Source organism: Oreochromis aureus, linkage group 20 (genome assembly GCF_013358895.1).
Source record: "Oreochromis aureus strain Israel breed Guangdong linkage group 20, ZZ_aureus, whole genome shotgun sequence".
Classification (NCBI taxonomy): Eukaryota; Metazoa; Chordata; class Actinopteri; order Cichliformes; family Cichlidae; genus Oreochromis; species Oreochromis aureus.
In genome coordinates, this window is record NC_052961.1 from 21,743,856 (window position 1) to 21,766,955 (window position 23,100).

Genomic DNA, 23,100 nt, shown 5'->3' on the forward strand with positions numbered 1-23,100 from the left:
TGAATTACCATTTCTGAGGTGCCTGCTGCAGTCTCTGTAACCCGCACGAGTGCTGGGTCTTGTATAAAATGCATGCGCCCCTAATTTGCCATTCATTTATGAAATTCTTGTGGGAAGGGGAAAAAGTCGTTGCCAGGAAATGTGACCGCAAGTGACGTGTCCAGCAGCGAAACACCGCACCGGAGATCCCTGCCTGCTTTTCTGCACGTACTCATCTCTGCGTCATCTTTCCGCATTGCAACCGACTCTTTCATCCTCGCAACCAATAAAAAAATTATCAAATGAAAAATAAATTTCCCAACAGACATCTCTATTAGAAAAGCACACTTTATCGTTGACTGTCTACATGCTGACTTTATTAAGGTGATGCTGAGGTTTTAAAACAAATCCGCATCCTCTTCCTCTTCATTTTCAAGGTCTGCCTCCTGACGGTGGTGAACGTGCGTCGCCTCTCGCAACCGTCTGCCCTCGTGAGTGAGCTCCAGCCAATGGCGTTGCGCCTTTTCTCAGTTTCTTCCTGATTCCGCTCGCTTATCATCCAACCCGAAGCGTCACGAGCGCCTTCTCTGCCTGCCCGCACCAGAGAGAGACAGCTTCGTCCTTGCACACAGGCCGGAAAGGTAACTCATTTCAATCTTTTTTGCCTTTTTATTCCTACTTTTAAGCCATTATAATGATGTTTATGATTTAAAGGGTCTATTCTAATGACAGCGTATATTAATATAAAGTTTTTTAGTTTTCATATCATAGTCTAAAGAGTGCTCTTCATCCTTGACATCCTCGAAGTCTTGTCCTTGTGTTAGCTTACACTTCGGGCGCTTATTTCTCATTTATATGCCCACTCATTAAACCTCCCATTGATGGCTCTGTGGCTCACAGGCTGGAGCAGTTTGTAGCCCACTGTCTATTTTTAAACCACTGCCGTCAGCTGGCGAGATGTCTGTCCATTTAGAGCTGCAGTGTGTGGGGGAACAGGGCGTCATGTTGCAAGCCCTGCTTCCTGCAGCCTGTTTGCAGTTTGTCATTAAAGAATCACTTTTAGGGGTGTTTTTGCCTCCTAACCTCAAACGTGCGCCACTTCAAGCACTCCACGCTGGCTGAGGCTGTGAGTAAGCTACCAGTTGCTTGCAGCAGACTGGAGGTGTGTCCACCGGGTAAAGGAAAATTACCGTGTGTAGCAGGATTAGACAACCTTTAATGTCTCCTTTTTCCCCTTCAAGACAATTTGAGTCATTTCTGTAGCCTCGTAGTATTTTTATGAATCACTCACTCAGTAGGTTATAAGATTACTGATGCAGCTTTAAAAGTTTTTTTTCCTATTTGAATAACCAGTAATGACTTCTCGTCACTTTGTTGCACAGGTTTGCAACACACATCAAGTTTCAATCCTTAATTATTCATTTGTCTCCAGGTGCCATTATACTCTCAGCTTACCTGTTCGCTCCCGGAGTTTGCAATGACCGTGCACCAAAAAACAACAAGATTAACAAATATTAGCTATTAACGTGGCATTCACTGCTTATTATATTGCAGAATTTTTGGTAGCTACAAATATGATGATTAGTTATATGCTCCAACAAGGCTAAAATGTATGAAGTCATCTCAAATATACTTTCTATATGACTATCTGTCAAGAACCCAAAGGGTATTTAGCCTGCATGAGGATGGATGATAATTGATGGATTATCCAGTTGATAGCATTTTGTGTAACTTGAGAAATATTAACCTTTGAAGAAAAAAAACTAACATGCTGGTAAAACACAGGAAATCTTACCAGAAACATGCCTATTTAAAATGACATAAATCTTTAATTTGGGTAGTCAAAAGAACCCCAGAAGTTATTTAAATGTTTTTATTTACCTAAAGATTTTTTGTAGGCGCATGCAATTGTGCTTCATCACTGTCACCACCATTTCCACACAGATCTCTGGGGACAGAGGATTTTCCATTGTTTCTGCAGTCTGACACAGCTTTCCAGGCTGAACTCGGGAGTTCATTCAGGCACTCAGTATGTGCAGATGTGCAAGGCAATAACTGGAATTGGGGCACGTTGGATAAAACCAATGTAAATCAATAGTGCTGCAGGCATCATGGGCAAACAGTCTCGCTTAAAACCTTCTCTGACCTCTGCTCCTGAAATTTCACGAGATAATGAAAGGCTCCATGAGATTAGACCACATCTCGTGCCTGTAATATCATTGCAGCGAAAACAAAAGAAACAAAAAGAAGTCAAATAGGTTTTCTGCTAGGTCACTCTCTTATTGTCACGTACAGGGATTTTTTTTTTTTTTGCACACATTTTGCAATGCTGTTTTATAGTCTGATGTAATAAGTAAACTAAATGAACCTACACAGATTTTCCTCTACTGCAGTAGCCACGCCTGTCTGCTATTACCTCTGCCCTCGTAGCCAGCACACATCAGTTTAGGTGGTCGGCACAGCCAAATATACTTAATTAGAGAACCATCGAGATGATTTATTGCTGTTTTCTCTGAAATCCATCTTCAGATTATTTACTTGTTATTGTGAGTGTGTCGCTGTGTATCCCAAGTTTATTGCCACCTCTATACTCAAAGCTTTAATTCGTAAGTAGAAACTCTGAGGGGCCCGTGAAGGAGTCCATTCCTCTTACATTTGTTTCTTCTGCAGATCCAGAATCATGTCTATCCTGAAGATCCACGCTCGTGAGATTTTTGACTCCCGTGGCAACCCCACTGTGGAAGTTGATCTTTACACTAAGAAAGGTACTGTATGGATAACCTACATGCTTTCTTGGACTCCTTTTATATGAATTAAAGGCTTAAGAACAGAAAGGTCTTTTATACCTTGCAGCTTGTAAAACCTGATCTTCTAGTCAGTGGTGGCACGGCTCACAACCTAAGTGCATCTACAGTTAAATGCAAGATGTTGTGAAGCCTTTGGCTGTGAACCACATGCAAACAGCTGCACTTGTCATGTCTATATTATAGTGTGAGTACTGACTCATAGGCTATGCTGGAAAAAGTAAGCAAAACTTTTTCCTAACAACTGTTCCAAGTAAGGAAAGGAGTCTGAGTGGGGCTTGTAGTGGTGCCCCCACCTTATGAATAAAGGCGTACAAAATCTGTACTGACAAAGTCTGCTCTTCTCAAGAAGAATTGGTAAAAACACAAGTGGAAGATAAAAATCTCTACAACCTGCTAAAATCTTTGTTCATGTGTCAACTTTAGGAAAAACACTAAATAAGAAAAAAAAACTTTACCACATCTGACAATTGCAAACGCATACCTGCATGTTTCACAACCCTTCTGGCACAATGTTCTGTTGGCACATAAGACAGCAGTTGAACTTTTGGGCAAAAATGTCATGTTAGGAGTTAAAGAACGATGAACACCCAATACAAAATCCTTATTCCGGCTTTAAAGCATGGTGGAGAGGGCCTCACAGTCTAGGCCGGCTTTGTAGCCTCTTGATAGACCACATTTTATGAGTAATCCTATCAGGAAGTCTGGTGACGTAAAAGGGGGACTCATAAACCCACTTTCAAATGCATGTGTTTAACAGGTAATTTGAAATTGTGTATAACCTGCACATGAAATCATTGTCTGCTAACGTGTGTATTTAGGCAGTCAGACCAGCAACTTGGTAACCTACACTGTTGCCGGCTTCAGAGTGGCCCTCGCTGGATCAGATCAGATGATGGATGTGTGAAAATAGCTCCTGTAATGTCACACTGCCTCTGCCGCGCTCTGTTACTGTAATGGTTCCTGTTTGGGAGCAGATGTAGCTCATACAGTAGGTGCTTCTGGCAAACCAGCGAGTTGTGTTGAATCTTCATTTTATGCAAAGTAAAGGTGTCAGGGAAATTAAGTCTACAGTTCACGTCCCCCTCCTTATTGTATACCAGTTAAGATAATGAAGCTGTTGACCATAAAGCATCCAAACACTGCACTGTTCCACACGTATGCTGGAGGTTGAGATCAATTTTTTTCAATTAACTAAATGGCCTGGCTGTGTTTGAAGTTTTTTTTGGCAAGCTCTTCTGTTATAAGAGCTCAAATAAAGGAACAGCTCAACCCAGTGAAATGTCCTGAGAATTTTAACGAAGCAACCTGAATGGTCATTGACACGGAAATGTGTGAAGCCGGCTACGCTGCCTTGAATGCACTGGTTTGAATAGATTGTCTGCCCTCTTCTGCTGCCCTTCCGTCTCTTCATTAGTTTTGGATGGTTGCTACGTGCTCCAGTTTACTGTAAATAGCACCCTTATTCTTCTCGGGCCCTTGTAAGTCCACCAGACTTGTTTTGGCATCATTAACTGCACAGACCAAAGCGAGCATGCTGCACCCAGAGTATGTCGGTCATAGTAACTGAGATGTGTTTTTGCACTATTATGTAACCAGCTTCACAGTCATATTAGATAACCCACTATGCTTGTTTCCCATCATGCCATCTGCGTGATGGGCTGTTGGCACAAAAAAAAGTATTCACTTTTACTGTAGGTACTTGAAGATTTGCCGATTCATTGCTTTTCTCTAAGGCTCTTCTTTTTATTGTGTTCAGCCAGAAAGCTGTTAATAATGTGACCTGGATATTTGGCAGCATTCCCCAAAAGCATCCAGGTGATGTCTTGATGCAGATGATTCGTTAAGCCTGAACTCACTGCCTTGACAGTGGCTGTGTCCTCTTGTGCTAAGCCCTAAATCCCCTCAGACTCACACCATCATTGCCGCTTCACTGAGCAAGCTGAATAGATTTTTTGCTCGGCTCCAATTTCCATTCACTTGGGTGAATCCGAAATGGCTATCCTCTTATATATGGGTGTGGCTTGCTGTCATCCCACAGATGCACTGCACATGCTCAGTTGGCCATCTGGCTTCGCCTGTTACATCACAGATTTTTCAGCACAGCCGTTACAACTTCCTCCTAACATGGTTTATTTCATTTTGGAGCAGGGGACACCTTTAGCTGATACTCACTGCTGTCCGTTGTGTACCAAGTAGCTCCTCCTCTGCACTCGTTGTCCTAACAAACATGTTCCTCTTTGTGAATACAGCATGTAGAAAGCACAGACCCAAAGTCAGGAAGTGTGGTATAATGGTAATCTCTTAGATGGTGAAATCAGATTTCAACATATGTCAAAGTCCAGGCAATCTTTTGTTGATATTCTGTGACGTGAAATAGCACTTCGAAGTAAGAAATGTGAAATGTCCTCTGTGTCTCCAAGGTCTCTTCAGGGCTGCAGTTCCCAGCGGTGCCTCCACAGGCATCTATGAGGCTCTGGAGCTCCGTGACAATGATAAAACACGCTACATGGGCAAAGGTAAGACATCTCTATCGAACCCCCCCCCCCCTTCGTATTTGCTGGTTTCTTCTGCACCTTTTTACAATCTTATGTGCCATTTCCTCTCTACATTCTGCTCTCTCTCCTCATCTTTTACTGCTTCATTTCTGATTCCTACATCTCTCTCCCTCCTGTTAGGAGTCAAAAGAGCAGTTAAATATATAAATGATTTTTTGGCCCCTGCATTATGTAACCAGGTAAATAAAGTGTGGAGTAACAGAGTGACTCTGCCGTGCACAGCAGCATGAAAAATGAGTTTGGCTTTGGAAACTAACCTTGTCGGGCACAAACAGATGATCACAGATCTAAGAATAAAGGAAAAAATAAAAGAGCAAAATAATCACTCGGTAAATTATATTTTACCACTGATTGCTCACACACTGTCTCATAAAATTGGATGCTCTGTGGTCATCTGTCTCGCCTACTCTGCATGGTCTTCTTCTGTCTGAGTCAGTCATGGTCTGCTTGTTCCTTGCAGGTGTCTCAAAAGCAGTTGACCATATCAATAAAACTATTGCACCTGCACTGGTTAGCAAGGTAGGACCATTTATTGTTTGACTAATATAACTGTGTGCTAGTGTCAAATGAATTGTGTTAAGAAGTTAGAAATGCAGCGGTAAATGCAAACACAAGTGTGTTATTGGTAGCAGTAAATGGAAAATGCATAACTGTATGGACTGAACAGTTTGTTGTGACTGAATTTTACATTAACCACATGATATACCCGAAGCATCTATAAACCCGTCTATACTAGCAGCACTACAGTAAAATAACTGACATGGTTTGATTACTCTAACATCTTTGTAGTGTGATCTAATGAACCATTGATTTAGAAATAAACCAGTTAAAGTTCAGCCTCTTTCCCCACCCAGTCCACCTAAACCTGTCATGTTGTGTTTAATCCAGGATGTGAACGTTCTGGAGCAGGAGAAGATCGACAAGCTGATGCTGGACATGGATGGCACTGAAAACAAGTGTAAGATACTAGTGTACTTTACAATATTTTGTGAGGACACATGTATAAATAAAAATATTTAAAGATATTTTTGGTAAATACTGGCCAGTGAATAGGACCATTTTTAAACAGTATTTCTGCTCCAGTGATGGTTATTTGTTTGTAACCTCCTCCTGAAAGTTTTCAGTATGGAATTGCATATAGTGTTTGGAGATTTTAATTAAACGGTGTCTAAACCTCAAAAATCCAAAAGTGCTCTCCGCAAACAATGGAGAATTTCACAAGCTGTGTCTTGACAGTATGTATTATATTGTGAATTATTTATGTTTACTATCCTGCAGCTAAGTTTGGTGCTAATGCCATCCTGGGCGTCTCCCTGGCTGTGTGCAAGGCTGGTGCTGCAGAGAAGGGCGTTCCCCTCTACCGCCACATTGCTGACCTGGCTGGCAATCCTGAAGTCATTCTCCCAGTTCCTGTGAGCGTCATAGCACAATTATCCAAGGCTTTTTACACTTTATTGATCAATAGACCTCATAGACCATTAAAATCTAATTCAAAGGGTCATTGTATTCATCCATGATTGCATTAGGCTAAAAGCTAGTCCTCTCTGCTTCCTTTCAGGCTTTCAATGTCATCAATGGTGGCTCCCATGCAGGCAACAAGCTGGCCATGCAGGAGTTCATGATCCTGCCCGTTGGTGCTAGCAGCTTCAAGGAGGCCATGCGTATTGGTGCTGAGGTCTACCACAACCTGAAGAATGTCATCAAGGAGAAGTACGGAAAGGATGCCACCAATGTAGGAGATGAGGGTGGTTTCGCCCCCAACATCCTTGAGAACAAAGAAGGTGAGAGAAATAATCACCTATATCAGCCGTTTCACACAGAGTGACTTGTTATCTTTGCAAACATTTAGAACCAGAAGTTATTATTGTACGCCTTGAATAGTCCTAAAGGGCGTGTCTTGAAAGCATTGAATTCTTAGAGCTTCCAGGAAAGTATCTTCACTTATGTCACTGCTGAAGCTGACATACGGTTTCTAAATTAAGGTCTCAACTCAGTACTGCTAGCCTGAGCCTCCAGTGTCAGGTCAATGTGCTGATATGGCAGCTGTCCTAGTGGTGCAGAGCTTTCAGTGGTGACTCATTTTTCAGAATGATAACTTTGATTTAATTGTCAACAAATACAGTCACACTTTTCCTGTATGTTGTTTTTATCAGCTCTGGAGCTGCTGAAGCATGCCATCGCTAAGGCCGGCTACTCCGATAAGATCGTCATTGGCATGGATGTAGCTGCTTCTGAGTTCTACAAGGACGGCAAGTATGATCTGGACTTCAAGTCTCCCGATGACCCTAACCGCTACATTTCCCCCGACAAGCTGGCTGATCTCTACAGGAGCTTCGTCAAAGATTACCCAGGTGAGTTTTAAATAAATACTTTGTTGTTGTTGTTTTTTAATTCAGTGAGTACTGCTCCATGACATTTGAATCCCCATCAAATCATAGATGCCCTGTTGCAACTCTATGCATAGTTGTTGCACATGAATGATGTACAGTCTATACAGATATGCTCTACATGTCTATACAGAGAATCATACATGTCATGCATCTGCAAAATTCATTGTACACTGTTGTCAAAAGTGGAGCAGTTACAAACTTGTTTCTGCTGCCACCAAGTGGCCAACAAAGAGAATAACCAATTTAAGGTCTTAGGTTTCTGTATTTAAAAAAATAAAACAAAACAAAACACCAGATTAGCCTTTTATTGACTGAATCATGAATTCCTATCCTAACAGTGGTGTCCATTGAGGACCCTTTTGACCAGGATGACTGGGAGGCATGGACCAAATTCACAGCCAGTACCAGCATCCAGGTTGTGGGTGACGATCTCACCGTTACCAACCCCAAACGCATCTCCAAGGCTGTGTCTGACAAAGCCTGCAACTGCCTGCTTCTTAAAGTCAACCAGATTGGCTCCGTCACAGAGTCTCTGCAGGCGTGAGTGTCCACAGCACTGCAACACAATCCCACTCATTTACATAAAAGTATTAGCTGGCTTATTGGGTCTTCTCTTTTAGCTGCAAGATGGCCCAGAGCAATGGCTGGGGTGTGATGGTCAGCCACCGCTCTGGAGAGACAGAGGACACCTTCATCGCTGACCTTGTGGTTGGTCTCTGCACTGGACAGGTAAAACTATATCTTGTCATTTTAAAGCTGACTTTACACTCAGTCAGGTAGTTGCTTGCATGTTACAGACTTGCTCTTATGTGTCTTTATTCCTTCCCAGATCAAGACAGGTGCACCTTGCCGATCTGAGCGTCTGGCCAAGTACAACCAGCTCCTCAGGTGAGTCCCTTCTAAAAACATGCACATTACCGTTGTTGTTTTAAGTTACATGGAAGTCCACTTTAACCTACCATGATCACTGTCTTTTAGGATTGAAGAGGAGCTTGGCGACAAGGCCCGTTTTGCTGGCCAGAACTTCAGACACCCCATCTGAGCTGGTCTTCCTCCTTGGGCCTCTGTGTGTTCATTGCTCATATATAATCCTCACACATACAGTATACGCCACTCTAGGTTGCCTACCCTGTTAAAGAGAAGATGGAGAGAAACACCGCTAACATCTAAGGTCCAAGTCTGTGGTCTGTGGTCTGTGGCGTAGAGAGGGGACAGCACGTCCTAGTACAGTCACAGTTGTTCAGCTCATCTTCAGTCTCTGCTTTAGTTCCTGAATAGTGTTGGTCCTTGTGTTTTTGTCCGTGTAACTGTGTGAGAGATTTTTGTTCAGCTTTTCGTGAGTTGTAGTGAAATTGGTCCTCTGAGTATCTGAGCTACTGCAACATTAGTGAGGCTCTGCTCTAAGCATTGATAAGACTATTGTATGTGCAATGTATCGCATCTGATGAGGTCTCGTGTTGATGTACAAGTCTGCAGAAACGTGTAATAAATAATATAGTTTGAAAGGTTATTCTGAAGTTTTAATTTTTTTTCACTTAAATGCTTTATTATGAAATTATTAACACTCACTAAATGCACAATGACAAGAAAAGCTCCCTGAAAGAGTTGTGAAATTGTTGCCACTTTTTTTTTTTTTACTTCATCTCATAATGATGGTCACTGTAGCATTAATAATTCATAACTTTCCTTGAAAGAAAGTCAGAGTATCTACAGTAAACGGCCTTGTGCTCCATAACTGCTGCTACGTATGTGGAGTGTGTGACGTAATCTGAAAGCCACCAAGAAGCCGAAATATGAGCCCAGAGCTGTGGGGCACCATTTGTTGGCCCCTGGGTAAAAGAATCCAGAAGCTCGAAGCGGCCTCTTTCTCTACTGAGCCTTGCCAAGATAAATGAGACTCTATTCACCAGGGGTATGGTACCGCAGGGGATTGCCAGCTGGGTTCGTGCCACACCAATTTACTTTGTGTGAGCCCTTTCTGAACCTGCTTCCATTGTTTAGGTGTCACCAAGGAGATGTATTACAAATCACTGGTACAAAGACGCTACCTATCACACATTACAGACTCTGTCAGCTGAAACACTTGGCAAGAATTGCGTAAGTTTAATCATTCTCACACTTAACCTAAAATAAATGTTTTTCACACAAAGTTAATCCTCTAAGAAAGTAAATGTGGGTGACTGTAAAGCGATATTACAGCGTGAATTTTACCCAATATGTTTTCCTTTAGACCTACTCCCTCTAGTGTTCAGATGAAAAGGTGCACTTTCCTGACTTTGCTTTTTTTTAAAAATAGGAGCTGGTGTGGGTAAAGAGGGAAAGCAAGGGCGAGGTACACTTAAATGTTATCGCTTCATCATAAATAAATTCTGAAAGTTGGTTTTGTTGGACTTCCTCAAAACTTCTGGGCATGTTTTGGATATGTTTATATTGTATATACATATTATCACTATTATCCCAAACAGTAGACTCTTGGTACTCAATTAAATTCAAACGTGAGCACATGAAAAGTTGAAAAATTAAACAGTGTAAAGCCAATTAAACAAAATGGCTCAGTGTTAATTCCAATTTCAAAATAAATCAACTTAGCAATTTTCATTCAAAAGACAATAACCCCTAATAAATTAAAGTTTTGTAGCATCACATTTATTTAGGAAAGAAAAACTGTTTTATATTCCAAAAGCAAAACTCGTATTTGTTCTAAGAAAAAATAAACAAACAGGTGGCTTCAGATGTAGCTGAACTTAACAGTAAAACTAATGAGCATTAAATGCATAAGACGGATAACTGTTAACTCTACCTGACATTAATTAAATGAAACTAAATAAATAATTTCAATTCTCCAAATACATAATGTGCATGTGTGTAGTTGTCAGCAACCCAGTGGAGGCAATTATATGGGATTAAACTGTGTTAATTTTGTGATCATCTCACTTGAAGAGTTATATGTGTCTTTATTATCTTTAATGTACTCTAGAATTAGTGTTGCATTTGATCACATCTTCTATTCTATTCTATTCTATTCTATTCTAGTCTAGTCTAGTCTAGTCTAATCTATTCTAGTCCAATCTAATACATAATGATAAAAAAAATTCTCCTAGTGCAGCTATTCTATATAGTTTATCTGCTATTATTCTAAAGTCCTTACTGTATGTTATAGGGTCTAACAATATATTCTATTCTATTGTATTCCATAGTTCTCACCGTCAATTCAAGTATTACAAGATGCGTTCTACTCTACTGTTTCATAGCCTCTACTGCTTATTAAAGTGTCAACAGCAGTATGTTATTCTATTCTATTCTATGCAAAAAAAAAATAATAATAAAAACCTCTTATTATTGTTATTATTGTCTTATGTTATTTGTTATTGTTCCACAGCTCTTTCTGTATATTGAAGTGTTGAAAGAGGTATTCTATTCTCTTCTGTTCTCTTGTTTTGTAATCCACAGTTTCACTGTTAATAGCAAAATATAAATCTGTTACTGTGCATTCCAGTATCAAAAACAGTATTCTATTCTATTCTATTCTATTCTATTGCATTCTTTTCTGTTTATATAATTTATTTATCTATATCTTTATCTATATTTATTCCCCATTACACACACTCTACTCTACTCTACTCTATATTTCTCAGCCCTTATGAAAAGGACTTAAAGTGGTATTCTATTCTATTCTATTCCACATAATGTATTACATTGACTATTATTCCACAGTCCTTATCATATATCATATATATCAAGCTGCATTCTACTGTACTCTACTCTAATAATAATAAAACAATTCTAGTAAAAACTTCTCCTATTACAGATATTCTATAAATGTATATAGTTACTCTGTTATGATTAAAGTGAATAAAGAGCTATCCTATTCTATTCTATTCTATTCTATTCTATTCTATTCTATTCTATTCTATTCTATAATTGTAATAAAAACTTCTTCTAGTGATGCTATTCTATGAATATCTCTAGTTACTCTTTTATTTATTTCACAATTTCCTTTGTAATAACAAAATAGAAATCTTTCTATTCTATTCTATTCTTAAGCAGTTTTATAGTTTTTTCCATATTGCTGCTATTGAATTTTGTTATTATTCCACAGTTTTCCCTTGCAATAATAAAAACAGAATCTAATGCAACCGTTCTATGAAAGTATATAGTTACTTTGTATACTTTCTTATTGTTTCACAATTTCACTGGCAATAGCGAAACATAAAAGTACTGTATTTTCCAGTATCCAGAACATTTTGTACTATTCTATTCTATTTTGAAACCTTATTATTGCTGTTTAAAGATGATTGAGATGATTAAAAAAACTATAACAGTGACAGACAAACATAATATTCTATTTTCTATTCTATTTTATTTTAATTTGTGTATGTACACTAGGTTTATATCTATACACTACACAAAAAAGTCATTATTATATATATTATATTTGATTCTTATGCAGCATGGTATCAAGCTGTTTATCAGTTCAAGCAAAAAGTATATGCAAATAAGTGGTCTGTCAGCATTTTGTACTGATATAGTTACTGCCAAATTTTAGTCTTCCATTTCTGTTTTTATTTACAATATGCTTTATAATGTAAAACTTCAATTATTTTACCCGAAATTAATTTTTCCCAATTTGAATTCTATTATATTTTTCTGAGCTAAAGAATGAAGATGGACCAAGAGTTGGTACAGAATAGACACCCAGAGGATTCCCAGTGTCGCTGGATGTTCCCAGTTTTGGCCAGTGGGTGACGATATTTTACCGGTTGAACTTTGAGAACCCCCCAACTGTTCTCACCCCAAGATGAAGAAGGATGCTGTCATGCTGAGTGCCTCTCACATACACTAGTCTGAGCATCCCGGCAACGATTACTCCCTCTTTATTCTGAAGTCCATCATTTATGACAGCGTTATACCAAACGTGGTTCTCTCGGTTATAGCTACATAACAAACGATATACAGGTGGCACTGCAGCTGTTGTACTACACTCTGTAGTGGCGACACTTGGCTAACTAACGTTGGCTAATTGCCCCTGCTGCTGTTGCTGCTGCTGCTGCTGCTATTGTTTGTTGTTGCAGTCTCTCATCAAACAAATCACAGATGTTGTAGATCAAGCTCTTTAAGGTAAGTCCTGTGAGCTGCAATCAGCAGTCTTTTTTTTGCATTTGACGTTCAACAGCAAACGAGGGAGAAATGACACATATTAACGGAAGAGTATGTAAACGTTGGACTGTTAACGTACATCATTGCTTGTTAGCTATTTGGCTAATTTGCCTATTAGCATTAGCTAGCTAGTTAGCTGATAGACTTGGTTGCCCCTTGCTGTTGGTGTTGCTGGTTACTATGAACTAACGTTAGCGGCTAACGCCAGTGACTAGCACTGATTGGAGATGCCAGCTAGGAGCAGAGTAATGTCTGGATACAAACAGCTCGTTGGCACCGGTTATTACAGAACTCGTCCAGTACACACAACACGACTTTAATTTATTAAACGCTTTGTGGTATGAGAGTAGAGATAACATGCAGTACCCCATAGCTTGCTTTTCCCTGTTTTGAATTACCCAGTGTGGTATGTCTTTTCCAGGGAATAGTCTTAGCCATTCAGCTATTGTCACTAGCCCTTGGAAACGTTAGCCAGCGAAGCTAACTAGCTGTCTTTTGTGTGTTTTGACTTGTGCTCAATTATTGTTATCTAGATCGCAATTCGTGGTTATTTAGGAGTGTGGTCTGGCCTGGTTTTAAACACCGGATGAGAACACATTCGTGCTGCTGTGAGAAAATGAAAGATGTAATCTACACTGAAGATATTTGTCAACAAATACAACAGCCAAAAGTGGGTTTAAGACTTCATTTTCTCCTGAGAAAGTTGAAAACATTTAAGAGACTAGATCAGGTGAAGGTTTTTTTGTGTTTGGAGAGGTCATACTTTTTTAATCAGTCGGCTTTTTTTGCGCAGGGTTAAACCAAAGTTGAGATGAATTGCAAGTTTGAAAATAGTAAACAAACGAGTAGTGTTTGGCCACAAATATGTTGCACAATTCCTCCTTGAAAGGCAAGAGTTTCAAAATATTATGCAGTCCATGCACATTTTACTACCTCTAACTTTAAAAGAGAAGAGCCAGCAGGAAAGTGTGTTTTTATTTTTATTGAGTGCTTGTGACTCATACTTGACTCTTTTACCTCACTGACTACACAGCCCTGAACAATTGAGGGCTTCACAATACACGAAGAAAGCGCACTATAGTAAATGATCAAAGGAGTGAGAAAATTTCGTTTGCTCTGTAAATGCCACGCTATTTTCAGTCCACTGAAAGAGTATAAATGAATTTAAGGACAAAACCTGCGTTTCCTCACTTGTCAGAGTGGCACAGTGTTAGGCTGGGCATAGGGAAATCATCGATAAATGATCTGATATCCTGATAGCGATGCACTGTAAAACACGCCCAGCACCACGTTAAGTTTAATGGTCGTAAAAAGCTTGGTCTGGATAGGTTTTGTTACTTTGCTGCCACCACATCTATCCAGTCATTGCAGCTCGTTCAAGTCTCCTGATAGTGACGTGACACTGAACATAGAGGTCAGACCAACTTTGTGTGTTTGTTATAAACAGAGAATTTAGCAATAAAGCAATCTCAGATACAACCATGTGGCCATAAATGTTTTGTGTCTATACTGCAGCATTACTTAAAGACTGAAGATTATTGTTGGTTATGTCTTTAGGAAAAAAGGGGAAAAACAGGGATTTTGCTAATCCTTACATCTTGCATATTCCCATCTGATGTTTTGTTGGCTTTTCCTCCTGCCAGTAGCTTAGTGGTTTGTGATTTTCTTTAACTACCACTTAGCCTGTAAACTTGCTAGGCTAGGGTACAGAGGTCTGCCATTAGAGGCTATATGTTGATTACTACTTCAGCGCCGCTTCGGCTGAAAAGCACCTTAATGTTTGGTTTATGGTTTTTCTAAAACAATATGTTTTAGGTCCGGCCAAGAGAACAATTCAGAGTAGCAGAAGGCAGAACATTTGTGCTGTTCCTTTTTTGATTCTTTCTGTCATGTTACTCGCAGAGCTGCTAAGTGGTCAGGGTGTTTTATAGTGTTTCAATTTGAGTGGGATCTCAGGAGCAGCAGTGGGTAAAATTACTTGGAGTCACCTATCCAATGACACACCCCGTCCATCGAATGTTAATCTAGCTGTGTGGCTGTAGTAGCAGCAGTGCCAGCAGAGTAATGATAAGAGAAGTGTAATAACCCTGCTATTTTCCTTTAATGACTAATACGCGTTTGAGTAATGGCAGCTTCCTGCGAATAATGTGTGGCAAAGGCCAGGCGACGCTGAGGAAAATCCCGTTTCACTGTGCTCTGACGCCTCTTTTGTTGGATGATCTGTCAATACACATGCGCTGCAATTCAGTGTTTACATGCCGTGCTCAAACGGCATCTCGCTGTTGTCCTCTACTTTGCCGTATCTTCGTGAATCCCCATAAAGGAGGATTCTCCAAGTCTTGTCTCACACTTTATTGTCAGAGCTGGAGGTTTGTTTCTGCCGTGCTTGACGGCGTTTGAAGCTGTCGTCCATATGTGGCTATCGTGTATTTCACATTCGGAAAGGTTGGGGTTGTGTTTCAAAGAGGGGTGATTAGGCTGATTTATTGTTTTGTTCGAGGCCGTTCTGCTCAAGGGTTTCATATACAGTATTTGATTATGCTGGCGAGAGAGGTTGGTAAGCAGCGAAATGTCTTCTTTTAAAGAGCCGGCACAGGAAATGATGTGTAATCAAGCATCTACATGACATTTGTAATCAAGCAAGTGCGTTGCCTTGTATTTATATTCTAATGACTGTGCACACTTGAAGCAGCATTAAGAGGATGCAGTGGACAAAGAAGGCAAGTGGATAAACTGATTTAGCTTTTTACTTTTACAGTGCTTGATATCAGTTTCTTTGCAAGATATCTGGTTGTTACATAGAAAATTAATGCTCTGAACAAAGGAGCAATGTTCGCTCAAAGACCGCTTGATGGGCCATTCAAGTGCTGTATATTCATTAAAAATAACAATCTGTCAGCACTTACTGACAGCACGCGCAACAAGCCAAGCTCTCTTTATTGTTCTCCGAAGATGTTTTTCAGTTCCCGTGCCAAGAGCTGGGTAATTGGCTGTAGCAAAGCCTTGCATGTGTTGTTTTAAGATATTGGACTGACACGCACAGGGCACACTGGCAGAAATGAGGCAAGCACACTCCCCTTTCCTCCTCCTCCTCTTGTTCTTCTTCCTCCTCCTGGCTTCTGCCAGCAAGTCAGAGGAGGCAAGATGCAGGATGTTGTTTTGTGTTCTCTGACAGCTTCCCTTCACCTCTCATAAGAGGAGATCCAAGCACGCCGCATCATATCTCATCTTTGTTTGATTCAGGCCTCTGCAGCTCCACAATTGTGCCAAGGAGATGGTATCGGCAAGCGCTGCTCGTGTTAACAATCGTGAGCTGTCTTGCTACATACTGCTGGTGGTATTTGATGTGATCAAATCTGCTTTCTGCACAAGCTCAGCCGTGGCGAAGTTGGTCTCACTTCATCTTTACAAACGCTGTCTGTTTCTTATTGGGCTGGGTTTGTGTTGACTCACATCTTAATTAATCAGATATATTTTGTCTTGTGTTATTGCTAAGCATTTCAAGATATTAAAGAAACTTTTCTATATATTTCATCGTGCAACTGTCAGTGCTCTTTGTGCTTAATGTGCACAAGTGGTTGGACAGTGGAATTTGTAGAAATCGACTGGAAAAGGAGGCTTTAGCTAACATTTGCGAGCCTTGTGAAGCGACAGCAAATATCTGGGAGTATATGGGAGTTTTACACATTTGCTGGTTTCCTGTGTGCGCGCCTTACTAATTACCATTTAAAACGCAACATGTAGGCACAGGCCTAGTTTTTCACTTTATTGGCATAGCCTATTAATAGCACTTCATGGGAAAAAAAAGAAGTGTGAATTAAAAAGGAAAGTTAAAAAAATAATAGCCAGCCATTTGCCATCACAGTAAAGGAGGAAAATGAAATGGTGTAGGATCAGCTGGCTGGCCCCTGAGGAGAAGGAGAAGGGGGGGGGATGATGATGATGATGAGGAGGAGGAGGAGTACTTTGCTGCTGTGTGTGTCAGTGCTGATTAGGTAAGAGATTGCCTCATGTAATGACACGGCATGGCGCTAGTGGTGCAGAAACACAAACAATGCATACCAGTGTTTTTTACTGCGCACACCCCCTGCAGCTGCCTGCCTGAAGATGTTTATATAGACATATACACTCTAACCAGAATATTTCAACATCTTAGATAGACCCCCCCACACTCCCCGCTCCCTTTCCAGCGACACGCACATTTATTGCATCCGGGAGCCGATGGCCCTCTTTTCTTTTGTAGCACAGATGAAAGATGGGGGTGATTAAAGCAAAGGGGGCACAATGGAGCCTGTGCGGTTTCTCGATCAGTATATGCTGTTAGTATTGACAGCTTATATTTAGGGCTACATAACCCGCCAGTTTTATCTATTTCTATCAGTTTAAACCTAAAGCAAAACGGAGCATGTCATAATCTCCTCCTGCTTGTGACGGTTAAGGTTTCTGTGGACGTGTTGGACCTATTATTATATACACAAGTGTGTGCTGGGTTTTGATTCATTAGCTTGGTTATTAATAAATCTGCTTCAGGCTTAGATTCAGCATGATGTATCTTTTGATAAAATGATATGTAAGCATAAAGCAAAAAAATAAAACCAGACAAAAAACTGATTATGGTAAATGGCCGCTACGTGATACTTATCAGAGAGCCACTTTGATTAGCAAGTCTAAATGATGCAGTTGGTTTAATTGATTGTTTTATAGAGAGATGTGTCAATAACAGCTGTCTGCTGTCCAGACAAACATGCTTTTGTCATTAATTAAAAGTGGCCGTAATGGCTCGTTATGCTGTGTTTTTCTGCACAACACTGGGTATGCAGGACATTGATTTTCAACAGTGTGGATGAGACAAATTGCACATAGATCTTTTTATAATGTGCTGGCTGTGCCGCTCTGCCTCTGTGACTAACACAGATATCGCCCTGATGTTGCGGCTACGGCTGCACACGAGGCGCAGTTTGCGGAGCTGGAAAGCCTGTGAGTGATGTTTTAATGGAGACGGTCACGCAAGTCAGCGGTGATCTCAGGGTTCACGCTGCCGTAAGGAAGCGACCCGGGTGACATTGTGGCTCTCCACTCTCCTGTACACAAGATGCCTCGGGTAAACTGTGTCCTTGCTTGCCCTTGCAGGTTAGGAACACCTATTGAGCCTGCTGAGCCTTCAGTTTAGACACTGGGACTTTGAGCTGGATCGACTGGGTTTAAAGATGGACATCTTGTCTCTGTACCCCAGTTCCAGCAGCCGGCACAGAGAAAATGAGTTCTGAGGATTGGGTTTAGATTTGCCACTGTAGCACTTCCACTCTGATACACTCTAGCTGCCATCAGGGGAAGGTTGTCAGAGAGAGAGGGAGCGAGAGGGAGAGAGAAAACAGCGAAGCACAGCAGTGCTATCTAATAGATCAATTTGTAATAAATCTGTTGCCTCAAGCTGTTGTTGTTCGCTTCAACTCAGTAAAAGGTGTCTGCGTTTCTCAGGCAAGAAAATGCTTGTCAGGCTGGGCATACAGAGCTATCAGTGAATAAGACGCGCCTAAAGCACAGTAAATCATTTTCTCTGTGCTCAGTTTACATAGGTCGAACACACGGCTCTCTTATCAGCGCATTCCATTGGCCAAAAAAGGAGGGTTATGACCAATCAATAGGGCTGAGCGCTGAAATCAGGAAGTAACGCTCCCCTCACATTAAATTTCCCCCCATTATCCAATATGAACCATTAATCATGATGAAGGAGCTATCGATTAGGCTATGAGCCAAGGTTGGTCAATTTATTTGCCAAAAGTCATTGAGTCGGGGCGAGGATGTGTCGACGAAGTGCCGATTTACAAAAACCAAGCGACAGAATTAAAACGACCCCATTATTATGACAACAGTTTGATCTTTAGGGTAACAAAAGAGTAGGCCTCTATAAAAACCACATGGGACCTCTCCGGCTCCTCCTCCACTAGCAGCCATATGGACCGTACTAATTGTGTTTTACGCCAACCATTTTCACCGATCCATCGGGGACTTGTGGAAGTGCTGTAGCTATAATGTCACCAGCAGTAGGCTGGCTCATGAAAGAAACATTAGCAAGCAAGATGAGAAGACAGGAAGGCAATGCACTGCAAGTGTACACAATTATTGATTTTATTCAAATGAAATCTGTGCTTTTCTGTTCAGAATCCGATGTCTTTTTAATAATGATTTCTATTATAGCTTTCCTAGATGGAGCTTTTGTTTGAGAGAGGCGTTCAGTTTAGTCTCACACTTGCACCTTGTCAGAAGGTGAAATCTAATATCTAGGCATGATGCCAGTGTGTAAAGATATAGATTTAAAAAGGAGACTTGTAATCCCTTGTATTATCCAGTTTACACCATAAAGATGTTTTATCCAGTGATGTGATAGATTTTTTTTTTTTTTTTTTCGCAATGGGGTGGGGGGTCTGGGGTTGTGCTGAGCACTAACAGATCATCTTTCATTCATTTTTCTTTTATGGCTACACAAATGCTTAGGTTAAAGCATTTCCTTTGCCCTTCAGGCCAGGGAGTGGTTATAAAGCGTTTAGAGTGCCAAGTGTGACTGAGGCAAATCTGTGTGTGTTTTAACGTGTCTGTGGCATGCAATCATGAAAAGGGCACATCTATGGAAATTAGATCCCACGAAAGAGGGGAGGAGCTTTGGAGCGGGGAAGGTGGGGAAGAGGAGGCAGAAAAAAACACGCTCTCGTTTCATTGTGTCCCCTCTAACAGTTTTCTTGTAATTATTGAAATTGATGTTTGCTGTGGAGCTGTAAATCTGCAAGATCTCCTGTTAATAAAGCGGCAGAGGCAGCCGAGCCGTTAGGCTGGGAAATAAAAGGTAATCAAGCCTCCAACATCCTGTCCCTCGCCCCAAAATGAAGCAGCAGAAATCCTAATTAACTGAGAGGATGAGGAGCTCTTACTACACTGCTTGCCTAGTCGATGCCAGAGCGCTGTGCTATACTGTAATGAAGATGCACTGCTAGTTTCCCCCAACCTCTCTTCTTTTTTTTCCCCTCACTCTCTCCCTGCCTTCCAGCTCTCTCTATCTTGCCTGTGGTATTTTTCCCTCTCCTCAGCTCCTTTCCTTCTCTACCTCCTCCTCCTCCTCCCTGCCTTGTCTGTGAAGTTGTGGATGTGACCATTGCTCGGAGTGAGAGGCGCTTTTTGTAGCCTGGAGGTTTCTGGAAGTCCTGCACAGGAAATCGGTGAGCTAGATGATGGCCTCTGTGATGGTTATTGCTGCTTATGTAAAGTGCCGTGAGAGCGAGGGAGAGGCGGCATTGATCTCGTCTCACTGATTTCATAGATCCTCTTTAAGATGACAATACAGTTGTCTTTCTGTGTCATCTTCAAGTGCTCCTGTTTTTCAAATCAGCGATGTAGCAAATTACTCCTGTCATCAGCCACACATGCTCAAACGGCGTCGTGTCAGCTTTGGGGAGCTGAAAGTCAGGTCAAAGCTTGCTTTGCACATTTGATTTCATTTTTTTTGTGTATTCAGTAATCTTGTTTTTTTTTTTGGTTTTTTTTGCTCTGTAACTCTGGTATAAAGCAGCAGCAAGACATGCTCCTCGAGGTGAATGCCATGTTATTAACATCTCTGTTTTTGTGGAAGAGTGAGTGATCATCGATTGTCTGAAACCCGAGCTTTCCTCAGCCCCCCTGCCAGCTGCTCCTCACTATTTACCTGTAAACTTGTCCTTTTGTCTCTTGCTTTGTCTGTTGATGGCCTCAGAGCTCTTTCTTTGTCCCTACCCCCTACCCCCACCCTCCCTTGTTGTACCAAAGCAGCCCAAAAGCCTCCAGGGATGAACAGACAAATAGAAGACAGCTACAGGTGAGGCTCCGTCCCTCCATTCTCCCCATCTGTCTTTCTCCCCTGTGAGCACTCTGCCAGACAAGTTTTCAGGCACTCAAAAGCAGCAAATCGACTCACTGTAGGATTCACTGTCACTTAGTCGAGCTGGGGCACAGCAGCTCACTGGGAGGCCGGTTTCTCTTCCTTTCTCCATTTCGCCACTTCCTCAAATGAGGAAAACGATATTTGGCGTGGTTCTTTGCTTAGCCGAGCTCGATTCCAGCTCCTCGTAATCTTGCTTTGTTTCTTCGTTTATGCATTAGTGTGGCGCTGCAGATGACAGCTTGATTAAGTGCTTGTCACATCTCAAATAATTCCAACTGGATGGGTCCAGTCAGCTGCGCTCCATCTCGATTTGCTCCGGTTAATTTTAAACAGCGCGACTGACGGGCGAGATGGTCGCACGCCGTCGCACGGATCCCTAGTCAAAGTGGTGGACGGTTTTGTTTCCCGTGCACGTGTTTCATGATTGCGATTGAGCGCGGGGAGAGCGCCGTCAAAGAGTTTCAGTCTCTGCCTTTTTATTCTTGGCACAAAGCAAACGATCTGCTCGGCACAAAGCCAGCAAAAACTCCAGTAGATAAAGCTGGCATCTGGCTTCGCATCGTGCGTGTGTACTCTGATGCATCCACGAGAGCATCGACATGCGCCCTTGGTGTAATGAAAGCCAAAAATTCTCATAACAGTAGGAGTTTAAATTTCTCTCCTAAGTGCAGCGGCTTCCTCACAGGGAAGAGATTCACCAGCACCTCTGACAGCCCTCAGAGACCCTTTCCTGGAGAACCAGCAGTCCTCCCTTTCTTCTCCCTGTTTCCCTCTGTATTTAGCACTCAGCCTTTTCCTCTAATCAACAACAGGGTTGTGAAAATCTCTACATAAAACACACAGTGCTACTTTTTTTCCTCTTTCTCTCTTTTCTTCTGCCTGATTCTTCCCCAGAGTTCTTTTTTTGTCTTGCCTGTGTAGCTGCTGCTATAAAGAGGATGACAACAGGCAGAGGAAACTAAAAGGACGAATTGTCTTTACCTCCCCCCCTTTTTTTGCTTTTCACTTTATCACTCTGCCTCGCTAATGCAGCTGCTTACATTACACGGGGCTCGTTCACTTTATATTTGCTGTCGCAGGGAGATAAAGACGATGAAAGTGAGAAATATGCGTGGCAATCTTTGGGAATTTAGCTTAGGAATGTGGATACATGTGAGAAAAGAGATCAGACTGGCTGGGTTTTTTTTCACCTTTTTTCAAACATGTGGATTTTCTTTTTTTTTTTTTTTGTTTCATGGGTAAATGGAGCTCATGGGGCACAGGAATCGACAGGCGTGTTTTAATTGTTTGTGACATGTGAAATGAGAAACAATAACGTGCGACTACTACAGGGCCCATGAGATTACAGTCTGGTCGGCTGCTTAAAGGAGTGTCAGAGAGATGCATTACCACATCTCTGTTTCCCTTTCTGCCCTCTGAGCCATAAACCACTCACAAGCATTTAGCCAGCAGTGATTTCTCCACCGCTCACCTCCTCGCCCTGTTTTGTGATCCTGTGGAGAGCATACCGTTAGAAAACCTCCCAGGCTTCCTAAACGAATCCTCTGTGTGTCTGTGTGTCTCTGCTTGCAGCCTTGGTACTCGGCAAATATCTGCAGCACCACCTGATTTGACTTGGTAATGGGGCATTGATGAGTCTGGGGGGAAATCGTGGGGGAGAAAGAAGAAGGAAAAAAAAAAAAAGGCACAAAATCGTACAGCCCCAAACCCACTACAGTGAGGCGGCACCAAACACGGCGTCAGTTTCTCAATAGCAATTGACAGAAATGGAAAAAAGAGAGGGTAAGGTAAAAATGGAGGACTATAGAGATATAGCTGTCATCTGTTGATGCCTGCAGCTGCCTGCTATTGCTACAGGGGGAGGAAAAAAAGCCAAGAGGTGGAGATGAGCTTCAACACCCAGGCTTCAACTCGATTTGTTTTTTTGTTTCTGCTGTTGTTGTTTTTTTTGCCTCCACTGTCCTGAAAAAGTAGGTTTTCTAACCAGAACAGCAGATTATTTACATCCTTTAGCAGAGCTCATTTCTCACAGAATACTGAGTTGTGTGTAGAGGACATAAAATGCAGCCAAGCCAGGCAGAGCACGGGAGATAAAAGCAAGATTGCTTAAGCACTCTCTGTTACCTCTAAAGCACATTTCTATTGCTGTTGATGTAGCCACTAGTCTAATAATTCATCTTCCCTGGTCTTTTTTTTTTTAAATCACGGCAAGCCTTGTGCACACACACACACATACACGCACACGCGCCCACACACAGTAACCGCTCTCAAACACAAATTCCTCTCTCTGCTGAGGGTAGACC

The 23,100-nt window shown here is 41.5% G+C and overlaps 2 protein-coding genes across 4 annotated transcripts in view; both read left to right on the forward strand.

Annotated features, from left to right (window-relative positions):
• Window positions 1-467: 467 nt before the first annotated feature.
• On the forward strand, window positions 468-9,241 carry eno1a (enolase 1a, (alpha)). 2 transcript variants are annotated; one of them, XM_031726392.2, is made up of 12 exons: window positions 468-620; window positions 2,650-2,744; window positions 5,207-5,302; window positions 5,462-5,520; window positions 6,230-6,299; window positions 6,620-6,753; window positions 6,900-7,122; window positions 7,495-7,692; window positions 8,070-8,271; window positions 8,352-8,460; window positions 8,561-8,619; window positions 8,710-9,241. In XM_031726392.2, the coding sequence occupies exons 2-12, from the start codon at window positions 2,660-2,662 to the stop codon at window positions 8,771-8,773; spliced, it is 1,299 nt and encodes a 432-aa protein (XP_031582252.1). In that variant the 5' UTR covers window positions 468-620; window positions 2,650-2,659; the 3' UTR covers window positions 8,774-9,241. The 2 variants fall into 2 exon arrangements, with proteins under 2 accessions (XP_031582252.1, XP_031582251.1); XM_031726391.2 differs by lacking the exon at window positions 5,462-5,520 and adding an exon at window positions 5,802-5,860 and having other exon boundaries at window positions 469-620.
• Window positions 9,242-12,575: 3,334 nt separating this feature from the next.
• rerea (arginine-glutamic acid dipeptide (RE) repeats a) overlaps window positions 12,576-23,100 on the forward strand; it is a 126,900-nt gene continuing 116,375 nt past the window's right edge. For both annotated transcript variants that reach the window (XM_031726387.2, XM_031726388.2), the window contains exon 1: window positions 12,576-12,849. The gene's annotated coding sequence lies outside the window, so the exon portion shown is untranslated. The remainder of the gene's footprint in view (window positions 12,850-23,100) is intronic.

Bases quoted from the DNA above. Each gene is read 5' to 3' on its own strand.
- eno1a (XM_031726392.2), top strand. From the start codon at position 2,660: ATGTCTATCCTGAAGATCCACGCTCGTGAGATTTTTGACTCCCGTGGC. The intron at 7,123-7,494 runs GTGAGAGAAATA...TGTTTTTATCAG, and splicing joins CATCCTTGAGAACAAAGAAG to CTCTGGAGCTGCTGAAGCAT. The intron at 7,693-8,069 runs GTGAGTTTTAAA...CTATCCTAACAG, and splicing joins CTTCGTCAAAGATTACCCAG to TGGTGTCCATTGAGGACCCT.